This window comes from Hypoxylon fragiforme, assembly GCF_022984875.1.
Source record: "Hypoxylon fragiforme strain CBS 206.31 chromosome Unknown GGS25scaffold_10, whole genome shotgun sequence".
Classification (NCBI taxonomy): Eukaryota; Fungi; Ascomycota; class Sordariomycetes; order Xylariales; family Hypoxylaceae; genus Hypoxylon; species Hypoxylon fragiforme.
The window spans coordinates 1,768,302-1,791,672 of NW_026054765.1; the positions used below are offsets into that span (position 1 = coordinate 1,768,302).

At 44.9% G+C, this 23,371-nt stretch overlaps 7 protein-coding genes across 7 annotated transcripts; 3 read left to right on the top strand and 4 right to left on the bottom strand.

The window, feature by feature from the left end:
- The first annotated feature begins 9 nt into the window (after window positions 1-9).
- Window positions 10-1,397, top strand: GGS25DRAFT_90910 (uncharacterized protein). Its single transcript, XM_049266132.1, has 4 exons — window positions 10-609; window positions 730-849; window positions 955-1,155; window positions 1,237-1,397. The coding sequence occupies exons 1-4, from the start codon at window positions 429-431 to the stop codon at window positions 1,326-1,328; spliced, it is 594 nt and encodes a 197-aa protein (XP_049112450.1). The 5' UTR covers window positions 10-428; the 3' UTR covers window positions 1,329-1,397.
- Window positions 1,398-2,561: 1,164 nt separating this feature from the next.
- GGS25DRAFT_526421 (uncharacterized protein) lies at window positions 2,562-4,466 on the bottom strand (the record flags this gene model as incomplete). Its single annotated transcript, XM_049264980.1, has 3 exons — window positions 2,562-4,204; window positions 4,267-4,314; window positions 4,379-4,466. The coding sequence occupies 3 exons, from the start codon at window positions 4,464-4,466 to the stop codon at window positions 2,562-2,564; spliced, it is 1,779 nt and encodes a 592-aa protein (XP_049112451.1).
- A 499-nt stretch (window positions 4,467-4,965) lies between these two features.
- On the top strand, window positions 4,966-5,816 carry GGS25DRAFT_90977 (uncharacterized protein). The gene is made up of 2 exons (XM_049266133.1): window positions 4,966-5,241; window positions 5,388-5,816. The coding sequence occupies exons 1-2, from the start codon at window positions 5,035-5,037 to the stop codon at window positions 5,562-5,564; spliced, it is 384 nt and encodes a 127-aa protein (XP_049112452.1). The 5' UTR covers window positions 4,966-5,034; the 3' UTR covers window positions 5,565-5,816.
- GGS25DRAFT_526423 (prim-pol domain-containing protein) lies at window positions 5,814-7,641 on the bottom strand (the record flags this gene model as incomplete). The annotated part of the gene is made up of 4 exons (XM_049264981.1): window positions 5,814-6,459; window positions 6,546-6,992; window positions 7,064-7,282; window positions 7,340-7,641. The coding sequence occupies 4 exons, from the start codon at window positions 7,639-7,641 to the stop codon at window positions 5,814-5,816; spliced, it is 1,614 nt and encodes a 537-aa protein (XP_049112453.1).
- A 325-nt stretch (window positions 7,642-7,966) lies between these two features.
- On the bottom strand, window positions 7,967-10,733 carry GGS25DRAFT_511117 (nucleotide-diphospho-sugar transferase; the record flags this gene model as incomplete). The annotated part of the gene is made up of 3 exons (XM_049262702.1): window positions 10,423-10,733; window positions 10,233-10,289; window positions 7,967-10,168 (listed from the first exon to the last, which is right to left on the bottom strand). Coding segments are annotated over exons 1-3 (2,192 nt in total), but the record flags the coding sequence as incomplete, so codon positions are not given.
- Window positions 10,734-13,559: 2,826 nt separating this feature from the next.
- GGS25DRAFT_526425 (HSF-type DNA-binding-domain-containing protein) lies at window positions 13,560-15,878 on the bottom strand (the record flags this gene model as incomplete). Its single annotated transcript, XM_049264982.1, has 7 exons — window positions 13,560-14,074; window positions 14,131-14,326; window positions 14,391-15,281; window positions 15,343-15,483; window positions 15,546-15,618; window positions 15,712-15,728; window positions 15,819-15,878. 7 exons carry the CDS (start codon window positions 15,876-15,878, stop codon window positions 13,560-13,562), a joined length of 1,893 nt encoding a protein of 630 aa, XP_049112455.1.
- Window positions 15,879-19,482: 3,604 nt separating this feature from the next.
- Window positions 19,483-20,409, top strand: GGS25DRAFT_511139 (uncharacterized protein). Its single transcript, XM_049262703.1, has 3 exons — window positions 19,483-19,633; window positions 19,747-19,875; window positions 20,304-20,409. Exons 1-2 carry the CDS (start codon window positions 19,488-19,490, stop codon window positions 19,811-19,813), a joined length of 213 nt encoding a protein of 70 aa, XP_049112456.1. The 5' UTR covers window positions 19,483-19,487; the 3' UTR covers window positions 19,814-19,875; window positions 20,304-20,409.
- The last annotated feature ends 2,962 nt before the right edge of the window (window positions 20,410-23,371 follow it).

A 23,371-nucleotide genomic window follows, 5' to 3' on the forward strand; every position in this document is an offset into this window, starting at 1 on the left:
ATCGCGGGGCTTCAATTATTTGAATGTTTCAGCAACATCAATCAATGACTGAACACCATCAATTTCCAATTGCCCCGCCACGGACTATACTACTTCCGCCAATCTCAGCAGTTACATAGTACTAGGTACCTAGTACTAAGTTAGGTAGTACAACTTAAACTCAGGCACCTAGTAACTACGTATCATCAGCCAATAGGTACAATTTCGGTTAATTGCCTAGACCTTAATGAGCCAGTCAAGTTTGATTCAATTGCGCAAGTTTGCAAAGCTCAAAAGCTTGGAACCCCATCAATCCCCCAACTCCCTCATTCTTAATTCTTCCCTTATCATCACGACTTTTACTGATATATAACAATCTCATACTCCCCATTACCTCCCCATTACCCCATTACAAATCAAATAAGCCTCTTTGGAGCTCGAGGGACAAAATGGCGGATTCGGAGGAGCCCACCTTCCACCAACATGATGCTCTCCGTTCCGGCATGAAAGGCGCGATGTTGGGCGGAGGTGCTGGCTTCGCCATGTCAGCTGTTCAGAACTCGCTCGCCAGGCGCAATCTAGGCGCCTTTGGTGTCTTTACCAGGACAGGGAGCACAATTGCTATATTTAGTACGTTCCCATAACATGTTTGGATACCAACAATCTTGTCGCCGGCTAGAGCGGCTATAGCTTCAGCTACCTCATGAAACCTTCGAACCAACAAGGGCTAATACAACTGTCTCTTCACAGCTGCCGTTGGCGCTGTATACGGCTTTGGTAAGGATGCAGCCGCCAACCTACGAGAGAAAGATGACACATTAAATGTGACAATCGCTTCTTTTTTTAGCGGAGCAACCATTGGCTTAAAATGTATGTTATAATCGCCTTTGACTTTGATCTTCTTGTTAACACAATATACACTACACTCTGTACCCTATACATTATACCCTATGCTAACCTCTTCCTTCCAAATAGCTGGTCGTATGCCGCATATTCTCGGTCTCGGTGCGGCTTTCTCCATCGTCATGTCGACCTTTGAATATACAGGCGCCAGTCTGCGTGGTAGTCGCCGCGCTGAGATCCTTGAAATGGAAGAGTATGACCGCAAGGAGTATTTGCGCAAGAACCGCCGGCGACCTATCGAGGAGACAATCGCAAATATCGGAGAGGGCAGAGGTACGAATACATGACTTAACCTTTACCTAAGCATATTGTGGCGCCTTATGAAACGAGTATCTAACGATAAGTTATCTATAGGGATCAAGCCTCCGGGCTACGAAGAGCGCAGACGAGAGCGCTTGAAGGAGAAGTATGGCGTTGAGATCAACCCCGTCTCGGCGAGCCCATAATAAACAAATACTACTAAGCAAGGGTCGGGATTGTAATTACCTACCTAACTCATATTCCCCAAACGCCAGCAGTTCCCCCAGCTCCTCTTAACTTACACCAGCCATCTACAACGGCAACACCATCCGTACTATACGATCTCATCCACTCTTAGGGCAAGGGCAGAAAGGTCCACATGCTAGGAGGTACAAAACAAACTTGTACATAAACAAGAAATCAGATTTTTCCAATGTTCTCTTCATTGACGAACTAGCAATTCCTTCCCGCATATTGCTTCTCCCTCCTAAACACCAACCAAAGCTACACATGTAGGTAATCTCTCAAATAAGAGCTTCTGAAGACATTGTGGTAAGCATGCTTTCCCTCTTCCCCCTTCTGCCTACCTACCTACACCTTCCCGCAATGCCAGATATCGAAATGATGAAATTTAAGAGGCTGTTTATGACTCGTGTTTCACGAGCATGATTCATCATACTCACCACATTGTTCTATATATTTTCCTGATACGATCTCTGGCATTGCAATTCTGCTACTTACGATCATCAAACATGCATTCAATACCATCTTCAGTTGCAGTTTTTCAACTAACAAGGGCATTCTTCTAGGTCGTCTATGATTCACGTGCTTTACACCAACGAACAAATGCCTGTCTCACTCATTTGATTATGCTTGTACTAATAGTTAAACCGACTGGCCTTTCTTTTGCATTGCATTACCACCTGCCTATCTGTCTGTTCTATTTTATCATGCCTTTGTAATCTGTCGAGTCTGTTTATTTTAGACACAATCATAGTAGCAGCTACCTACCCTAGGTATTAAAAAAGGTAGCTGTTCAATCCTAGTATTCAGGATATGCATTCGTTCCCTAGAAACGCCTACCTAAACCTAATTGAACCCAATATCCTCTTCTCTTTGAGAAAACACAGCGCACAAGATGAGTAGGTACTCTATATATACAAGCCTGGCTTCCTTGCAAGGAAGGAAATAATGTAGGTAGTATGGACGAACCATATAATATCGTCTCTTCTTACTTATTATAACACCATCTTTGATGGCACCATTGCTGAAGTTGCAGTATTAAACATGGCCCTTAAATCCGTCGTGATAACTGGCGACTCCAAGCCATAATGCTAGAATAAACGTGACCTTCTAACGAAATTTTTTGAAATCGCATCCGTACTTTCATCTTTTAGACAACCTACCATGATATAGGATCATTGTATGTGAATCGTCGATTAATAGTAATTTTGCAGATCCGGGCCGGGAGCGCCCATGGGACGCGATTGCGTGGAAGTGTTTCCGGGAGCTTGCCATTGCGTTTGTTGTTGTGGGAAGGGTTGGCCATAGGTTGGCGGTGGTGGCAGAGGGTATTGAGAAGGCGGCGGGGGGCCGCCAGATGACAAGTTGGGAAAGCTGTCATCATAGGATACAGCTGACGGACCAAACCCTCCCTGGTTGCTGTCTCGCCGGTCTACGTCGTCTAGAGACCGATAACCATGAACTCCCTTGCCGCCTCTACCGGGGCCTTTGAAGTTTCCTCTGCTACCGCCGCCACGGCCACCTCGAGGGGCGCCACCGCCTCTATAGCCACCACGGCCGCGGTTATCAGCTCCTCCTCGTCCCTGGTGAGTTGGATTATGATAATCACGACCGCTGTTGCCAAAGTTTCCGTTACTTTGGCGTGGCTGTCGATCGTCCTCTTTGTAGTATTTCCGCTTGTTGTTGACCTTAGATTGATATACACCATCTCTTCGGTCTTCATACTCGTCCGTCTCTTTTTCTTGACGCTCAGTCTCAATGCGGAGCATCACCTTTTCACCCACTGTTGTCTCGAACATGAAGGTTTTATCAAGAGGAATCGGCTGCCAATTGCGGATTCTGTTCACCTCCGGTGGGCGGGCCCCTCTTCTCAAACCCAGCACAACAGCCGGCGATGGATTATCGGTGTGGTACTGCGCGTTAGCAGGAACAGGTCTTACACGCGCTGCCCAGAGATTATTCTGAAAGGAGCCAATATCAACGGCTTCCCACATCATCTTGGAACCCATGCCCCCTATTTTATCCAATATGTTTTTCGGGCAAGGTCGCGGAGTGATAAGTATAGTGTTAGCAAGATACTTCATGTCGACGAGGTCCGATACCATTGTTTGTAGAGTGCTGACGAGTCGCGCAGAGTCAGCCGATTCGACCATGTAGCTAGTGAAATAGACGGTCTTCTTGATAGCCATGCGCTTCCCTCGGTTTCCCTGTTCTTGGACCAGAGCGTTGTGAACGTTAATAAGGTGTTGTACTTCTGCTACTTCGACAACAGGATCAAGAGTAGCAGAAAGCTCGGCAACTGGAATGACCTCGGCGACAAGGGGATTTCTTCTCTGGCTGACCCTCTGTTTGTTGTGGTCGGCCAAAAAGTCGCGAAACCCTTCAACATGTCTTGGACGATCTTCGTAGATGCGTATCTCCTTAGTTCCTCTATAGGTTGACAACAGGGCTCTGATGAAAACTTGCTTAAAGTCCATGGTGTTCGCAAAGGTCTCGCCATTGGGACCAACAAACGGCTTTAGCCCCATCATGTGGAATTCTAGGCCCTTGCTTGCAACGATTCGCTTAATCAGTTGGGAGAACCCTTGTTCGGAACGTCCCGTTAGCAAAACGCAGAGGGCATCCTCCTGCTGCATACTCAGCCGAACCAACTCGACAATCTTCTCGTTCCACCAGCCCTCCCAGGCGCGCTTCTCTTCATGTTCAACGCCTTCGCCGGTCGCAGCCAGTATTCTCGAATCGTGCCACCAGCCGCCGTTGATGAATATGTCGGGTCGTCCTAGTTGGCCAATTGTCGAGGCATTCCATAGTTTAGGGTTCGGGAGAGGTGTTTGGAATACTGCGATTACGGCACAGTTAGTTACCAATGAAGAGATGCGTGTAGGCATGAATGATGCTTACAGGTATTATCGAAGTCGTAGACGTGAATAGTACTAATTCGATCGATAGCTGAAATATTAAATCAGCATAAAATTATATCGTAACACGTTTGCGGATTAGACCGTTGACATACGAGGTAACTTTTTGTCTAGAATAGACCATCTGCTGAGGGCCGTGATGGTATTGCCGTTAACAGCACGATTTGCAAGGTCGGGCGCCATGATTCGGCATAGCAATAAACGAGCGGGAACGATAAGTTTGCGCCACGGGAACATACACTTATGATGCCGATTGCATATTGGTTTAGAGTATGGATTCGAGGGCAGAATAGATCGTTAAGTAATGGATGATGAAGAAATGGAAGAAGAAGCGAGAATGGAGAAGGTGGGAGGGAAGAATTTAGATTGTATATAATTGAAGCTGTCGCGCCTTCTATCATGGATGATACATGTAGATGTCTCTTCCCTCTAGCGCACCTGCTTGCAAACCAAGAAAGGATTCGTGATTGCTTGTAGCTAATGTTGTTGTGGGTCCGTCACAGTGTAATTACATATGTACTTAAAAGTTAAGTTACAATAGTACAATGTTACATAGGTGCCTAAGGCCTGTCTGTAACTTATCATTTTCTTATCGCAGTTGATAGTTACGTCATATCTCATACTACCCTTAAATCGCACGTTCAAGACTAAAGTGCTAGCGTACATGTAGGACACCTGCAATGTACATAGGACACATGCATATGTGCAATATAAGGTACCTACAATCACAGTAATTGAACTTATCGAGAACATGGCCACCCGTAACGCCATAACCCTTATCCAAAAGTCCAAAGCCTCCTCACCGGAAATCCTGCAACTGCGCTGCCACATCCGACCCGGCGCTAGCAAGGTACGCGAAGGCGTCGCCGCTGTAACGGACGAGTCCGTCGAGCTGTGCGTGTCCGCACCACCGCAAGATGGGAAAGCCAATAAAGCCGTGATTGAGATACTAAGCGAAGTAAGTGAACGGGTACCTACCGCGAACCTATACGTGTATACTACAAAGGTATACACGTGCATATAGCATGTCTCTCTAAGACACTTATTTAATACTTGAAAGAATAAAAGGGGCAGCAAGTACATAATTAACACCCACCCCTCCAGATCCTAGACATCGCAAAATCAGACCTGCAAATCACCCACGGGATGAAGAGCCGGGACAAGACCATAGCCGTCGCCAGCGCCTGCTTCCGGCGGGCGAAGGATACGCAGAGTAGCAGTGGTGAGGACATAGTAGCTCTGGTCAAGGAGAAGCTTCTCAGTCAACAATCCGACGCATGAGATACGAATAGAAAAGGTGCACTGGCAAAAAATATATAAAAATCTTTGCTATTGTGAATTCGTCTCGGCTTTATAAACTCCTAACAAGCCTACCAAAAACTCCCTGCCCATGCCCATGCCCATTGCCATGATATAGACTCATTATTGCAGGCCCAACCGGCCATAAAAAAAAGCGAGGCCAAGGAATTCACACTCATAAGCTTTTGAAAACGGAAAAGGGGAAAGGGGTAGTGGGCATTTGAGCCTGGCTCAAAACTCCATACTCTCTCCCTCTTCCCTTTCGCGCTTAACCTTGGGTTCCTTTTCATCCCTCATAAGAGCCACCACGAAGTTACGGAAGTAATCGACGTATGGCTTCAGGCTCGTCTTCTCCCAGTCCTGCAGATTCTTCCCTTTCTCCTCTCCGGCGACACCTCCTTCATGATCCTCGTTCTTAATATTGGAAAATGAGTCAATCTCGTCCGCCAGGCCCTGCACTGTGGGCACGCTCAGGGGATCAAAATCCTCCAACTTCCTCGTGTCAATAGGCACACACACCCTTCCCGTACCGGGATGCACAACGAACGGCGACTTCAGCAAATGATTCAGTTTCTTGCTAACCTCAATATCGAGGCGTGGATATGTGTACTCGAGGACGACATCCTGCTTAGCTTCGAGCAACGCTTTGGTATCCAGGTTTTTACTGGCACCGGACTTAGCCAGCGAGTCGATATCAGCCCACTTGGAGGTACTCGAGCGACCTGGCGACGAGTCCCATTTCTTGCGTAAGCTATCGTTGAGTGCCTTGTTTGGTAGAAGCGAGAGCAGATGTTCAGCACGCTCAGATGAAGACCAAGGGTCTTGCGCTTCGAGAACGTCTGTTTGGAAATGTGGCGCTAGGATTTCTAGGCTTCGGCTTTATAGAGTGTGTTAGTGGTCATTTGGCTCGTCGTAGGGGGAAGTTAGATAGAGGGTAGAGGAATATGAGTTAGAGAGACGTACCTTAAATGAGGATGTAACGGCCTCCACAGATTAACTTTCTTCCCACTCTGTGCGCCACCGCGAATGACTTCAAGGTATCCTGCAATAGCCCTACGCTTTTGATCATCCATCGAGCGCGCCTTTTTATCACATACCCAAGCGTGGGCTCCTCTTCGACCAGAATACACCCACAGAATATGCTTAAAGCCGAAATCTTCACGTAGTGCCACATCCAAGACTTTAATCGCCATCGTCATGAATTGCCAGCAGAGATTGCAGATATTGGCCTTGTCGCAGCATGTCCGAATATCATCGTAGTCAGTCAAATCGATATCGAAGCACAGTTCCTTCGCTAGCGGCTTGAACGCGCTTGTGTTCCGCAGCATCTTGCGCTCCCGAGGATTTGTGCTGTACACGGGGCCGATTTCGAAACGGGTGGGCAGTAACCGGACAACATCTTTGCGGAGTCTGGAATGATTTATGGTAAGTTACTTATTGCCTAACTGGTAAGACAGAAGGGCGTGGTTCATGTATCTTACGTGTCGGCACCAGTGTATGATTGGTAACGTTGGTAGACTTCTTTTGCCTGCGCCTCAAACTGCAGCGTGAAGGCAAATTCGCGGTGGACGAAATCATTGGTGTTTGTAGTAACTGGGCTATGGTTGAGCCACTGGAAGAGGTAGCGCCAGGGAAAGAAGCGCTGGTAAAATATGCGTAAAAGTTCGGGATTCGACGAGGCTGCTGGCGCCGGTGCTTCACTAAAAACTCGAGTCAAAACCGGTTCCTATATCCAGGTTATTTGTCTACAAGCTTACCTGGGTAGATCTGGAGCCTCGGGGGAACTCGAGAAATAATCTTTCACTGGTCGTGAACTAGGAAACTCTTCGTCGGATTCAGCATCTGCAGCATCTGCGAACAAGTCCTCCAATTTCACTTCCTTCTTCTCTTCCCCATCAGTGGCGGGGACATCAGCGGCATTGGCTTCTGTCATTGCGACATCGTTGTCCGCATTCTGCTGACTGTTATCGTTCGGGATGGGAGCATCTGCCATAATTGCTTCAGCGGCGTTGTTGGTATCGTTGTGGCTATCGGCCTTTGGAGACACAGAATGGGGCATGCTACAAGAATTGATCTATTATCAACTGACAGCTGGTATAAAATTAATGCAGATGATGGTTGTAGAGGGGCAGTGGATTACAAAATAGTTTAATTGAAAGTTAATCAAGTCGCGTTGTGGCGCGTCTAAGCTTCGCGTTACTTGCATATCCTACAATATTTCGTGTAAACCGTTACCTAATGCTGTACATTTTAGCCCGTTTTTTAAGCTACCCCTGACTATTACTATTAGTCTAAAGGGGAACAATCCATTCAAAGTTAATAGTTACATGTGAAAATATTGAACCTCTTTATCAACTCCCGTCAATTTCTACAAAGCAGTAATATTTTTGAACTACCAACTAGTTTGATTAACTTTGGATTTCTATTTTTAGGCCTTTGTTTACTACTCAAAGCCTTCTTCGTAGATAGCTCTAGTTCAAGTTGTAACTAGACACCTACTTAGTACCTAACAGAGTACAGATGGATGAATGATATAGAAAACTACAAAATCATTCATCGTCATCGTCATCATCCTCTTCCTCACTTTCCTCGTCGGCGTTCTCGAGCCATTCAACGAGAGCATTGCACTTCTCCCGTACCCCTGACATCAAACCATCCTCTTTGCTCCTGTCATCCTCCCACCAACCCAGAATGCCCTCTTCTTCGAGAATATCAAGGTCATACATCTGCTGCAGCATAGCAGCAAGAAGGTTTCCAGCTCTCACCACTTCAATCAACTTTGAGCTATTCACGCATGCTTTCTGTACCGCTAGCGCGAATTCAACCTGCTCTGAAACAGAATGATCGCCAACGCCCACCTCTGTCACGAAATTCGTGGCTCCTGCCTGCGAGGTAAGGACCTGTTTAGCCGCTTTAGTTGGCTCCAAAGCCCCGGTTTCGGCATTCATGAGCTCAACAGCGCGACGAACAAAGGCTGTTGCGACGGCCTTGCGCATTGCCGTGTCGGATGCATTATTAGCGAGTCGTAGTGACATGAACTCCAGCTTTTCAGAGTCAAAGTTTCCCGATATTTCGCGGAGAACGTCCAATAATCCATGTACCGCATCAGAGTGGAATGAAGAGTAATTGGGGGCGCCTGAATCGTCCGAGGCAAAGGAAGAAAGACGTGATCTCGAGTTCATCTGACTAGTTGTCCCTGATACCGGACCCGAATCATCTGACATATACTCATCATCTCCAATGGTCGAGACAGATGAGTCAGAGAGGTCAAGGTCTTCGAGGGAATATACAAGCGACTTCTGTAAATTAGCAGGGTCTTCAGGATCTGCTTCATCATCTTCTGGGTCTTCAAACACAGCCCCTTTGCCTTCGCTACCGACGGCTTTGGGCTGTGATGATATGCGCTGTCCGTTATATGAGAGAAGGGAGAGCATTGTAGCAGCTTTGACATCCACTTTCTCGCCCAGGTGAACCCCAAATGAGACCAGAGCGCCCTCGTGAACAACAGCTTCTTTTCCTACAACTCCCCTTTCTGCAATAATTGCATGCTCTATCACAGCACCGTCATGAATTGTAGTGGCATCCCAAATATAACTGTCAGTAATCCGCACGTTGCTGCCAATTTTACAATTTCGGCCAATGATGCTGTTTTGTATCGTGCTCTGGGGCCCGATATGGGTATCTTTGCCGATTATCACGTCGAATACTTCACTTCCAGATGATATTTCCACATCGTCCTCTTGGTGGACGTTATCGCCTTGTAGTGTGTATGTGTGCCCCGGTAAGAGATTGCAGTCAGGGGTGAAGGGATAAGTCCAGCCCCTCAATACGTCTCGACTGATGGCATCGTACATCTGAAGATTTCTAGCGCGTGCGCTGTATCCCTCGTTGACTATTTCCGTGTGTACCATCTTCCCATTTAGTTCCCAATCTTTCAAAACGCCGTGCAGGAAGTTTGCGCGAGGGAGTTCGTAATCAAAGCTTTCGGACCACAAAGCGAGCACGTCCGGTGTGCAAATGTCAATCTCGGCATCGATTAGGTCTGTCCGTGCCTCGGCTTCACGGTTCTCAAGTATAGTCGGGTCAAGAGTGACGTAGTGATCTGATTGTAATGGATGTATCTCCTCATAATGCAAGCATCTCTTCGCATTCGGGTCAATGATGAAGGCGGGTGTCAATCCCTTGACTTTGGTGTTATGTTCCCCTTCGCCAGCTTCTCGTAGCACTATAGTCATGCAAGAGTCTCGATTTGCTTCTCTACGAGCCCTGTGTGCTTCCAGAGCTTTGTCGAGAGAGAGATTGGCAATGAGGTCACCATGTACCAAAATGAAATCTCCGCCAATGATATTGCGCTTGTCCAAATCTCGAAGAAAGTCACCTATAGAGCGGGCATCGGCGACACGTATGAAGTCAATATTCGAAAAGGGACAGGATCGAGCAGTAGGAGACCATCGAGAGTCATGGATATATCTCTCGATCTGATCGTGATGGGCACCACAATATATGAAGAGTTCCTGCACGCCATTCATTGCGAGGAATTCGAGGGTGTACTCGATAAGAGGTGTATTCGCAAGGGGGAGTAGACACTAGAATATGAGTTAGGATCAATGGCCAATGCCATGAAGGAAAGGAAACTTGAACTGAACCTACTCTTGGCTTCTCTAGTGAAAAGGGCTGGAACCTCGTTTGAAAAGAGTCGGCTATAAGCTATGAGACGAAATTAGCAAGTATCAAATTAGCCATCCACCCTCATGTTATACTTGAAGCTATCGCGCAGTGCCCCGCGACGTGATATGCGAGATGCGAAATGCTTAAGACTTGGCATATAGACAATACATACCACTGCTTGAAGAACATCTTCCCGTTTATCGTCACCTCCTGGCTTGGCAGATTTCTTGCCTTTAGCGGCGGGACCGCCTCGGGCAGATTTATTTTGAGACATAATGATGCGACGTGATGTATCGCATGTAGATATGTGAATGAGTAAATGCGCAGATCAACATATGAACTTTGGAGGGGACACTTTTTACAGCTAAAAGCTATGAGTCAAAAAAACGATAAAGTTCATGGAGGGGCAGTATGGATAAAAGTATATACCTGATATAAGAGTATTCTACTTGGTAATGTAATATTGATGTCTTTGTGATATCCTTATAACAGAGTACATATACTTTAATAACTTTAATTGTCCCCCCTGGGCCCCTGTGCACGTGCTGCAAGACTTTAATGTTTTGTCTTCAATTCAGAATAACTAACTTCAAGTACTTAAGCATTGAACAGACATATACGTATAGTGTATTATCATAATATAGATTCAGATAGCCTACATAGCAATGACAGCCATATATCTATAGATACGAGAACAACAGCTAGTCGGGATTTTTCAAATATTATATCATAGGTTAGGTACTTTTAGGATATTATTTTACGTTCAAGTCATCCATTACTACACTATGTACTATCACCTACATGTACATACCTACTTAAGCACTTCATGCATGTGGTTCAGCATGGGTCCTCCTAGGAGTGCCTAGTACCAGAATGGTCTAGACCAGCCGACGCAGGGGCGGCAAGGGTGGGCTGACGTCGAATGACTGCCGTGGAACAGACTGCAGTCTAGACTACTCTCGGGGTTCTAGAATAAATCGAACATGAACTTCATCAACAAACCCCCAGCTGCAGAAACGAAACAGCCTGACCGTCACCTTACCAGGCTTGCAGCTTGCCTACATGTAGGTAGTTATGTACGTACCTGTGTGTTGCTATACGTGGGATTGTCTTTCATCTTGATCTTGATTCACAAACCGTCGTATTGGTTTCATGTTCGAGTCCTTCTGCCTAGCCCTAATAACTTTGGACGGCAATAAGATGCAATACGAGGTAGGTACCTATCTATTAGTGTATGTATTGCTTCCTTTAATGCTCGTAAAGCTCATTGTAATTCATTGTAATCGAGTTGGTCATGGCCCGTCTCGGCTACCTACTTACTTGCAGTAGTTCGACATAATCAAGATGATATTGATTGAGGTGGAAAGTACTTCATCCTGCGACAGACCGACTATCAGACAGCATTACAATACATAATACCGAACGTGTAGGGAGACAAGGAGTATATAGAAGAAGAAGTCCAAGTGTACGTCAAAAGGAATCCAGGGGTAGTTAGGGGAAGTTTGCTGATTTTATAGATCTGCACCGAGTTTTCACATTTTCGGGGATTCCCCATCCTTCCCGAAGCCTAGAGCCCAAATAGAACATCAGAATCTTAATATACGTTATGTATAGCACTGGGAACATTTGAATTCATTAGTACAATACATCACAATACATGTGTACTTACATGGGGCGTTCTGGTTCCCTGGAATTGGGTTGTCTAGATCAGCAGATCATGTCACCAGCCGTTGGGATGATGGAGACAGATCCCTTCTATTCCTGCTATCGTTGGATGGATTCATTGCCGCTTAACGACGGGTGGTTATAGAGGTGGGTTCGATCAGATTCTAGGCTGAGCTTGTGCGTCTCTCGCTACATCATCTTTGCGGCTCAGTCGGCCCATCTCATCGTTTTTGTCTCTTTTTTGTAGCATTTACACGTTACTGACTGGGCTGCTAGGTAGTTAGTTGATGGAGATGAATAAAGGTTGCGGTTTTTGTATGGTTAGTCCGTGTGGTGGGCGTGGTGCGTGTGGTGCGTTCTAGAATACAATCCATCTAGGATTCTAGGTACATAATAATAACCTTAAGTCTGACCGATTAAAGAGTCCAGGATGATTTGATTTTTCATGTTTCAATGAAGTTTAATGTTGATTATTCCTTGAATGTAAATTAAACTCTTCCGGGAATCTTGTTTGCTCATCGGTCTTTTGCTCATTCCTTTTTTTTATTCTTTACTCTTTCCTGTTTCCTCCTTGCATTCATTCATACCTTCCTTCAGTATTTCTTTTTTGAAACTTCAAGAACTAAAACTTGAACTTACTAAATCTGTATTAGGTACCAAATTCAACTTTAACTTCTTCCCTTCAACCTTTAACTAAAAACTTGAAGCTGTTTAACCTCGGTCTCATTTGTGGCTACTACATACACTTTAACAACTGCCTATAATTAAAGACGACATCGATTATACGTGGTTAGCCCGCACCCATGAGAGCGAAAAGACAATTCCCGGATTTAGTTAATGCATTAAAGGTTACTGATGTTTGCTTGTTCAATGTAGTTTGTTATGTCAGCATTGAGCACTGTCTTTTTCTTGTTTCGTTCTTACGGCTTCAATCATACTGTAGCCTGAACATAATCAACTTCTCACTTTCCAACTTTCCAACCTTCCAACAGAACGCCGACCGAACCGATGTTAGCACATAACTGCTAAGGTACACTATATATATGGCTTTTACATTGCCTTCCTCTGTTCGATAGGACCATTCAAAAAGATACCTCTCATCTATGTCTGCTCGTCCCCATGACAAACGGATATCATCTTAGGATAAGAGGGCTACCACGTTATGCTTTAATCCTGAGTCACACACACATTCGATATGGTAATGAACATCACAAATATCTTTCATACAGAAATAGTCATGGGCACATGCTATCCAAACCACATGGGAACGCCCATGTACCCAATCTAAGCTCAAGAATCCGGCGTCCCCTTTGGGGAATACTCCCCGGGCTCCTTTGTATTGATACATATGAAGCTGCAGCTCCAGAAAACATTCAATGGGTATTCCATGATCTATCAGAGCTCTACTTTGCTCTTCCTGCGCTATACAGATTCAATACGGCAAGCCACTTCAACGATGATGCTTTCCACGCATGGTATATGCAAAAGTACCGATATTAGTGGTACCACGGTATCCTACCTCGCCAAGTATCGATTTCCGAGTGGCAACGACGGACGGAACCGAATGACCAAACATGCTGACAATATATACATACAGGTTGGAATCTAGGTATGGGTCGAGATCGGAATCGGTTGAGGATGAGGTCATTGATTATAACTACCCTGTGTTGTGTATAATCGCTGTCGCTTCTCGGGTGGCCCTTCTGAGCGTTGCATATTCTCGGACATCCTTTGCGAGGGGGGAATATTCATTTGTGGTATCATCGTATTCGCATACTGCGGTTTTTGCGTTCCGCCCGGGGTCAGTACCATTTGGGAGCCGCTACCTGCGCCGAGATACCCTTGATCTTGAGCCAATGTCGGCGAGGCGTGCGGCATTTGGCTAGGAGAGTGCCATGAAGCGCTCGTGGCCGGCGATTGTATTGGAGTGGTATCAAATTTGGTAACGGGTCCCGACGACGCTGCCGAGAGCGGGGCCATCCCCATTCCTTGATTCGAGTACGGACCTGGTGTTGGTGGCTGGCCAGGAGCTCCATTCGGATACATCGATTCCATCATGCTCTCTGGGGGAGGATTTCGCAGGAGGTTGACGAGGTGTTTCCTTAATTTTCCAATCATTCCTTCTTTGGTGAAAGGTTTGGCCAGAACATCTCGCATGCCTTAACTTGATGTTAGCACTCACAGCAGAGATGAGGGGTGAAAGGCCTCTACTTACCCCAATGGAAATACATCTCAAGATCCTGCTGATTGATATTAGACGTCATGGCAATGATAGGCGTATTCGGCTGCACCTCGCGGATCATAGCCGTTGCCGAGACGCCATCAAGCTGGGGCATGATAATATCCATGAAAATCAGATCATAGTAGTGATGCTTGGCGTTGACTTTATTCACAGCTTCTAGACCATCGCGCTATTTCAGAATGTTAGCCATATATTCACACTTCACACAGGAATCGAATATTACGGTTACGCACTGCAACCTCTACACCACAATCATACTGTGCAAGGAATTTTGAGCCGATTCGAGCACATGTCCTATCATCTTCTACTAGAAGCACAACGGGTTTCTTCGATCCCCACGCTGAACCGCTTTGTGGTGCACCTCCTGGTGGGGTCTGGGAATGCATCGGTGGTTGATTAAACTCTTGGCCCGGGCCCATTGCATTATCCTGCATAGGTCTGTTGTATGGAAGATTGTTAATATGCTCAGCAGCAAAAGGGTCGATGCCTATCGTCTGGCCGACCGGATACACAAGGTGCCGCATATCATTAAGAGGGTCATGCAAGAAGGGGTTGACGCCGCCGCCGCCTACGCCAGGCGGTCCCATCATTCCGGAAGATCCAGCGGACTCGGGGGAACCACCTGCTTGGTGTAATTGGACTGACATTCGATTCAAATCTCGATCCGCGACGTGGTCTACCTGAAGGCCGTTAAGAATATCACGGGCACGGCGTAGTTCGAGAGGCGACTCAGAGCCGTCCGATAAAAGACCTGTGTTGGAAGCATACGAAGAAGACGAATTATTCGAGTTTCGGGTTTCTCTCCTTTCCTGCTCAACTTTATTCAAATGGTTGATTAGCTCGTTGTGCACCTGGTTTTGCGCGCGAACTAGTTTCTGGAGGTGGAGTATTTCATCTACGAAAATTTTGTTCGCGTTTATAATTTCGTGATACGATTCTTGAAGTTGCTGAACCTGTTGCTGCGTTGCGGCTAGTGTCTCACTGAGGACAATGACCTGTTGGTTAGAGACCCCAAACTGTTCCTCGGGGGCCTGAGCCTTTCGAGGTGCTGGCGCTTTTCGTCGAATATTGTCCAAGTTGTCTTTCCTGTCGGCTCGAAACTCGGGGTGCTTGAACTCCCAGGCCTGCTGTCTGGTCAGCTTCCCCATGATCTGTCTATTGTGTTATCACCTGGATAATATTTACAGATGCACCATATGGCGATTGCCCATTCTCCTCATTATGCCTGACTTTGTGGAAGTCGTATTTATTGAGTTGTCGAACGAAGCTTGCAAAGTTGCTATGCTTGAAATGCTTGGGCAGTATCGTCTTGGTGAATTTCTCATTCTGCAAGCCGAGGTCAATGTCTATGAAGCTACGAGAGGGAAGCACAAGCTCGCAAAAATTACCTCGAGAACGACGAAGCTGTCGCCTTCGTTGCCCCACCTCACCACCTCACTGTAGGCTGGATCTTCCAGCATCCTAGGAAAAAAGAAAAGCTGGTTAGCATAATTGAATTAAAAGAGCTACCAAGATGCACGACAGCCCGGCAGTTCAAAGAAGGATATAATGTACTTGTATAACTTGCGAACCTATGGTATGTGATGTTAGCGGATTGCATATGCGACAATGCGCGGCAATTCGGTATCTGGGTTATGGGGTCCATCGTGTTCAAAACTCACAAAGTCGCTCGAGTTGTTGCCGGCGCCCTGCGCCATGGAAGCCATGTCGCCTTCCGGCATGATAGGCGATTGGCCTGGAGCCTAAAGGATCGCCTCGCTAGCCTTGGCTCAGAGGTAAAGTAAGGTATTTATCGGCACGCGCGCGTAAAAAAAATAGGTGGTTGTTGGGATGACGGATGAATTGAGACAAAAATGCTCTTGGACGCTTGGGACGGTGGCACGACGAGGAGAAGGTGAGGGAGGTGGGAAAAGCGTGGATGAAGACGGCTTAAGTTGGCACTAGATCTCGAGCAACGGTTGACTTTGCTTTTATTTCACGTATTACGTAGTCGTATATGGTATCGTGTAGTATCGTATAGTATAGTATAGTATCGTGTTCGTAGTTTCGAGATGGTTTATATGTATATATATATATATATATTATATTTCCGTTCTGGGTATGCGTCGAGTCGCTCGAGGATTCGACGTCTATGCGCTGTCCGTTTTTTTTGTATCTGTGCTCCCTAGTAGACGCAATCCAACGCGATGGCAGTGACGAGTTTTTGGTATTTTGCAATGGAGCTTCTTCTTCTTCTTCTTCTTCTTCTTCTAATTCTTCTTCTCTTTTTAATCTTTCTTTTATGCGGGCGTTCAGACTCCGACGAAATAGATGGACAATGCCAAGGACAAGGAAGCGAGACGGGCAAAAAAAAAAAAAAAAAAACTAGGTATGTATGTGTAGGTAGGTTATTGATCTTGTATGATCTGTATACTACATAAGTAGATAGCGTAGTTTAATGGTTGCCCCCCCGTGTGATGTAGAGCAAGCAAAATAGTAACTGAGGGCGGTGTCCGCCGTGTGATTTAGGTTGTGTTACTCAATTGGCGGGAGCGATTTCCTGGACTCGGTACCTAGGAGTAATAGTTTGAATACAAAAAAACCATGACGAGCTGAGCCGAACTGGGAAATACTTGAAAATGAAATTGAATGGATAGGACAGGACAGGGTTGGTTAGTTAGAGGTGTGTGTGTGTGTGTGTGTGTGTGTGTGGATGAGCGGAACTCGGGTCAAGCACCTCTTCTTCTCTCTTTTTTTTTTCTTCTTCTTATCTTCTTTTTTGATTTTATTTTTTACTGGGGTTGATTTGGCTGGTTAAAGCTAGCTTTGCGAGGTTGCAGCATGTAATAAGAATAATGTTGTTAATAATAACAATAATAAGAATAATAAAAAGGTGAGAATGCTTCTCAAGTCCAATAACCTACCTACATACATACATAAGGTAGATTACATAGGTAGATAAATATTGGGGCGTTCTGGGAGAAATCCTGGAACGGAGAAGGGTGGATTTAGGTAGTGTGGATAGGATAGACAAGAATACGACAAGGTAGATGGATGTATGTAGGTATGTAGTATGTATGTAAAGGCGCACATACCACATAAAACTACCACATAAATCTACTACATACCTACCTAACTACCTGCTACCACATGTAGACGAGAGACAGCATGACAGGACAAGACGGCAGCTCGGGGGACGTTTGTTGGTTGAATGGTGTGGATAGGGAGAATGAAAGACACTGGAGACATTTGCTTAAGGTAACGCAACTTGACATCAGATCAGATCAGCTCTTCTCTTGATCTTCCCTATCTTTTGATCTTCCATCCTCTCTTTTCTCTCACTCGCTCTAGCTTAGCTCTGCTCTGGTCCCCCTCTGCTCCCGCCCCGTCTCCTCTCCTCTCCTCTCCTACCCTACTACTACGGGAAATCCATCCCCAAGCACCCAAAAGCACCCAAGCAAAAGCGTGACGGCATAGGGTCATCCTCCTGCAACCTGGAAAGTCATTCATTGATGGAGTTGGTGTGGACCCCTGTCATCTCATCCTATCTTTTATTAACTAGACTCTTTGGTTGGAGAAAAGCTCAATGTTTCTTTGTATTTTTGTACTACTTCCCTTTATAGGCTAAGTGTCTCTTCTTGTATCCCGCTATTTGACTCTCAACTCCCCCGCCCCTTTTTATTATTTTATTATTATTAACTATCATTATCTTGATTCTTTCATATATACCAAGGTATTTATATCTCTTATTTTATCTCTTATTTCTTACCTGCATATGTAGTACATGGTTAGGCACTCTACCATTTTTATAGTAGGTCTCTATAACACATCTGCCAGCAGCAAAAACCTCTTATACCCCAGAGCAGGCATGGTCGTATCGTACAGAATATTGTGCAATGCTGCATACATACATGCATACATACATATACGTCGTACATGTATTATGTATGTATGTAGTTACATATAAGCAAATACATAATAGGTATTGAAGGACGGCCTTGTTACGCGGACTGCGGGGAAATTCCGTCAAATCAGCACAGACATGAATATCAATACAAGCAGATATCTACCTGGATACTAGATATTATCATCATAATTATAGTAATGGATATCTTGATGTCGGTAGTATCTACATACAAAGCTGTCAATCACCAACTGGGGCCAAGTTCGTCACGAAGCTACAGGTCATTTGTAATAGCCCCTCATCGCTTACCTATTATAATAGGAATTACTCGAGGGTGTTGAGAGGGATGTACAAGCGCAGAGATATTGTGATATCAAACCCCCTATCGTTCGTCGTTCGCACGAAATTGTTACCACATCGCGAGTCACGAGCTGCGCGACTCATGATCCTCCTCCTTCCTCCTCCTCCACCACCCTCCCTCCCTCCCTCCCTCTCTCCGTGGATGTCTGGCACACGTACCCAACCTATCTAAACCTATGTATCTAGAGAGCGTTGCTACCAACACAAAGGGAAGGCTGCTAAGAATAACAAAACGACAATATACTCCCCCCGACATAAGCAGAGCCTTCGGGCTCAACAACCCCGGCTCGCCGAGGTCATATAGGTAATTATTAAAACATGCAGACGTTGTAATGTATGTACGTATATACGCTGTTCTTTTCCATATTTAGCCAGTCATTAAAAGTTTAAACTGCTCGTCGTTGTTATATAGGAATGGGTTGTAAGCAACCATGGAATAAACTAATATCCACTCTACATATCTAGGTACCCTAGGTGCTTACCATGAATGAAAGAATTAGATAGATGAAAGACGGCATAAGGGCTTTTTTCGCGGCCGAATCAGAAGTACAGAAAAGACATCGATGGCGCCGTGGTGATAGTACTTGCGTACCTAGTCAGGGCTGCATTATATAGTACCTACTCAGTTTTCCCCTACACATTCGTACTTACATACCTAACCTAGGTATAACTACATGTCTATTACCAGACAGGCGATGGTCGAATTTCTAGAGCTAGGGAGCCCTTCTAGGTAATAAGGCGTCCCGTCCCGTCATATGTCTGGGTACCTACCTACCAGCCTACAATAATAGATGTCTGAGCAAGCGGTCCAGACGCGCCGATTGTCCTTTTCTTGGGGGACCCAGGAACGTGGTCCTTGGGGAAACAAAACGCCCCCCCGCCGGCCGAGACTACCGTTCTCTTGCTAGGTACTAGGGAGACAGGTATGGCACATACATACCTAACCTAGATGATAGATGATAGGTGATAGGTAGGTATGTAAGCTGGGCTGACTACCTAGGTACTTGTATCGTCCCAAGGGGTAGCTTAACCGATGCTATCATCGTCATCAATCCCATCTATGGCTTATGGCTTTGTGCTACCCACGATGCAAGAAATGACGAGCGCCATCTTGGATCGATCTCGTCCGGGTTTTTTTTGGTTTCTTCTTTTCTTTCTTTTTTTAAAAGCTTATTCTTACTCTCATTTCATCTGCCCGCAGCATGTGGGGGGCGCCGCCGTATGCATCCATAGGTAAGTAGGTAAGGTAATTAGGTATCAACCCACCAAAGAGACGGGAGTATCTCCGAACCAGAGGGGGCGTGCCTTATCCCGGCTGAAGCTGACAATGCTCATACCTTGCCCAGGTGCCTAACCTACTGTACTGGCATCAACGGCATCTTAGGTAATTACCTGCCTATTCACCTACTTTGATTACTGATATGTGGCTGTCCGAAAAGACAGCATCTCCGCCGCGCTGAAGCTGGAAATCAAATGTATGTAGGTAGGTAGAAAGATATGTCCCGTGTCTTCCTCGTTCCACCGGAGTCCCCGTCGCTAACTACCGACATACATGCAGCAGCCAATTCTTTTCACTTTGCTTATTATTTCATTTTCTCCCTCTCACTAGGCAAAAGCTTTTTTTTTTCTTCTTCCATCGGCCGAGACAGCAAGCACTTGTTTAGCTTCTTTTTTCCCCTGGGCAGAAAACGGTATGGTTTGCTTCGTCAGCTTTCCCCTTTGGTAATAACTAGCAAGGAGGGATATGTTCGAACCCCAGAAAAAAAAAGCCAGGCGCTCGCTCGCGCCCGCCGCAATCTCCCCTAGTCTATACGTGTGCCGCCAAGTTGGGATTTCGCAAGAACCCGGGTCCCGTAAAGAGAAGAACAAGAAGGGGAAAAAAAAAATTAACCGGCTAGTTTAGCTTGAATGCTTAATGCTTGCGTGAACAAGCATCAAAATTTCAACCACAATCCGCGGCACCAGTCTCCTTTATGAATAGGTACCTAACCTAGGTTATACTACTAGGTAGGCTTAAGCGAGCTTCCCGCAACAGGAATGCTACAGCACCTAACCTGTATCTGCCTAAGGTCCCTACTATTTTAAGAGCTTAACTTCGGGCCAAGCTACCTGTGTACAGCTTAGCCCAAGATATCGTGAACGGAGTTATCGCCGCTAAGGGCAAACGGCGGCGCGCCGCTTAGGTCTTCCGGAAAGGCTTATGTTTAATTGCTAATCCGCTATGGCCCGTTTGGGAATAAAGATTCATATTATGTTCATGATAATACACTACGATTCATACACGTAGGCTACATACCGTGCAGTAACTAACGTGTCTTTTATGTACCTAGTACATACATATAGGAGCTAGGTGATAGGATAACTATACCGACTAAGCGCGCGTGGGGGATGGGAAAGGGGTAGGTAAATATTTCAGAGCTGACCAGTCGGGTCACTTTGCTGTGTGTAGTATTCGGCGGGTCTAAGCGAGGAAGCCAATGACTGCTTACATCTAGCTACTTACATCGACATACATACCTAGGTACATATTTTACCAGCATACCTGACCTGTAAGCCTCGATTTCTTCAATGTCTCGCTAGCCGCTAACTACTGAACCGAGGTAGGTATCTAATGTGGTAAATGAGAAATGGTTCCTCGTTCAATAGTTTGCCCAAATGTTACGGCCCAGGTGGAATGACCTTCTAGATCGGAGCGTTTAACCTTGTCTCCATCTTAAACCTTGTAAAAGCCCACTTAGTTATATTATCTAAACAAATTGTATAGCGATTATATCTTAAAATATAAATTATGAATGGTTAAATATAGAGTTTTGCTATCCGCACCCTTAAAAATTGCTATCGGAGGCTTATCCGCACCCTAGTACATAAGAAATTAGCGTTCAAGCGCCGTTGGTCCGAGCTCTCCAGCTAGCTTCAATCAAAAGATCCAACACAATTTCCAATAATTTCCAACTGAATAATCGGATTCAAGTGCATCTAGCACCATTAGAACCGTCTCGATTAGAGCTTCCAAACGATATATGTTTCAAATTGACGCGACGAGTAATTGTAAAGTTATTCAGAAAAGAGTGAAATAGACGCTTTGCCGCTAGTGTAGCGCTAGCCGGCACTACGTGATGCACGGACCACTTCAACCTGCACCATTTTCAAGGTGCTTCTTGATCTTTGAATTCAAATAACTTCGTAACCACCGATCGCATCAATCTGAAACATATATCATTTGGACCGTCTAATTGAGCTGACTCGAACGATACAAGATGCACTTCAATTAAAGTCTTGAATTGGAAGTTATGTTGGATCTTTTGACGGAAGCTAGCTGAGGCGCTCGGACCAACGGCATTCGAACGCTAGTTCCAGATGTACTAGGGTGCGAATAAGCCTCCGATAGCAATTTTTAAGGGTGCGGATAGCAAAACTCTAAATATATTGTATTATGTTTATTAAACCTTTTAAATTAATTTTTTTATTTTAAATAAATTTTTTAAATATATAACTATAAAGGTGTAACCGGTATTAATTAAGAGTGTTGCTATCCGTACTCCTATTTTTTGCTATCAGGGCCTTATTCGCACTCCTATACATCCCCTAAAACTTTAAATCCGGGCCTAATCTAGCGCCCCTAGCGCCCCCAGCTGCCCACATCAATTGAATCCGAATAACTCTCTGAAACATATAGCCACAAACATGCAACCAAATTCAATTGAAAGCGCATTCAATTCTGAATCGATTGATATAGGCTTCGAATTGAGGCAATACGTGGTTGCAAAGTTATTCAAGAAAGTAGGTGGTAAGCCGGGCGGCACGTGACTAACCTTAAAGCTACACTAAGAGCTCTTGGTGCCACGCTAAGGGCCCTTAGAGCCGCCTAGGAGCCCTAGAGCCGCTCGGGCCACGCTAAGGAGTGTCACGTGACTGCTGTCGAGACAAATACCAACATAACTCTTCGACCACGTATCGCCTCAAACTGCAGCTGGTATCAATCAATCGGTAATTGAATTCTCTTTCAATTGAATCCGGTTGCATCCTGGTGTGACATGTGGTTGGAAAGTTATTCAAGGTTGAAACTGTTGAATAAGGTTTGGGTCTAAGGGCTCTAAGGGCTCTAAGGGCGCTAAGGGCCCTTAGTGTGGCCCTAAGGGCTGTCACGTGCTTTCCTGGCTGCCACCTACTTTCTTGAATAACTTTGCGACCGAGTATCGCCTCAATTTGAGACCTATATCAATCAATCGGTAATTGAATGCGCTTTCAATTGAATTTGGTTGCACGGTTGTGGCTATATGTTTCAGAGAGCTATTTGGATTCAATTGATGTGGGCAGCTGGGGGCGCTAGGGGCGCTAGATTAGGCCTGGATTTAAGGTTTAAGGGATGTATGGGATGTATAGAAGTACGAATAAAGCCCCAATAGCAAAAAATAGGAGTACGGATAGCAACACTCTTAATTAAAAGCGTATTAAATTATAAATCGATTAATACCGGTTTTAAATTAAGGAAATATTTAATTGTAAAGTTATTTAAGTAAATAAGTTAATTAAGCAAGCAGGCGCACGTGATTATCTTTAAAACTACCTTAAAAGCTTGCATATAATCACTTAAAGGTGTTATATAATAAGTTATTTTATAATAAAATATTATATAATTAATTATTATATAATATCTTACGATATATATATTTAAATAACTTTATAACTAAGTATTACATTTATATTTAATTTATATTATTTAATTAATAATTAAATTTTTTTTTAATTAATATCAATTATATTATTATAATTATATGTTTTAAACGTTTAAGTTAAATATTAAATAATTAAAACGTTAAGCGATTATATATTAACCTTAAAGGTGATTATATGTTATCTAAATAACCGGCTTATTAATTTAAATATTAATTTAAAACCGGCGTTTTACGGCCTGAAAAGGCTTTAAATTTAAGGTTTTAAGGCCCGATAATAATAATAGGTATAGTATTA

What these genes read in the sequence shown, in the direction of transcription:
- GGS25DRAFT_90910 (XM_049266132.1), top strand. Translation starts at nt 429, where the DNA reads ATGGCGGATTCGGAGGAGCCCACCTTCCACCAACATGATGCTCTCCGT. An exon ending in GAGCACAATTGCTATATTTA is followed by an intron (nt 610 to 729) that starts GTACGTTCCCAT and finishes GTCTCTTCACAG; the next exon opens with CTGCCGTTGGCGCTGTATAC. An exon ending in AGCAACCATTGGCTTAAAAT is followed by an intron (nt 850 to 954) that starts GTATGTTATAAT and finishes CCTTCCAAATAG; the next exon opens with CTGGTCGTATGCCGCATATT.
- GGS25DRAFT_90977 (XM_049266133.1), top strand. Translation starts at nt 5,035, where the DNA reads ATGGCCACCCGTAACGCCATAACCCTTATCCAAAAGTCCAAAGCCTCC. An exon ending in TGATTGAGATACTAAGCGAA is followed by an intron (nt 5,242 to 5,387) that starts GTAAGTGAACGG and finishes CCACCCCTCCAG; the next exon opens with ATCCTAGACATCGCAAAATC.
- GGS25DRAFT_511139 (XM_049262703.1), top strand. Translation starts at nt 19,488, where the DNA reads ATGCAAGAAATGACGAGCGCCATCTTGGATCGATCTCGTCCGGGTTTT. An exon ending in GCCGCCGTATGCATCCATAG is followed by an intron (nt 19,634 to 19,746) that starts GTAAGTAGGTAA and finishes TACCTTGCCCAG; the next exon opens with GTGCCTAACCTACTGTACTG.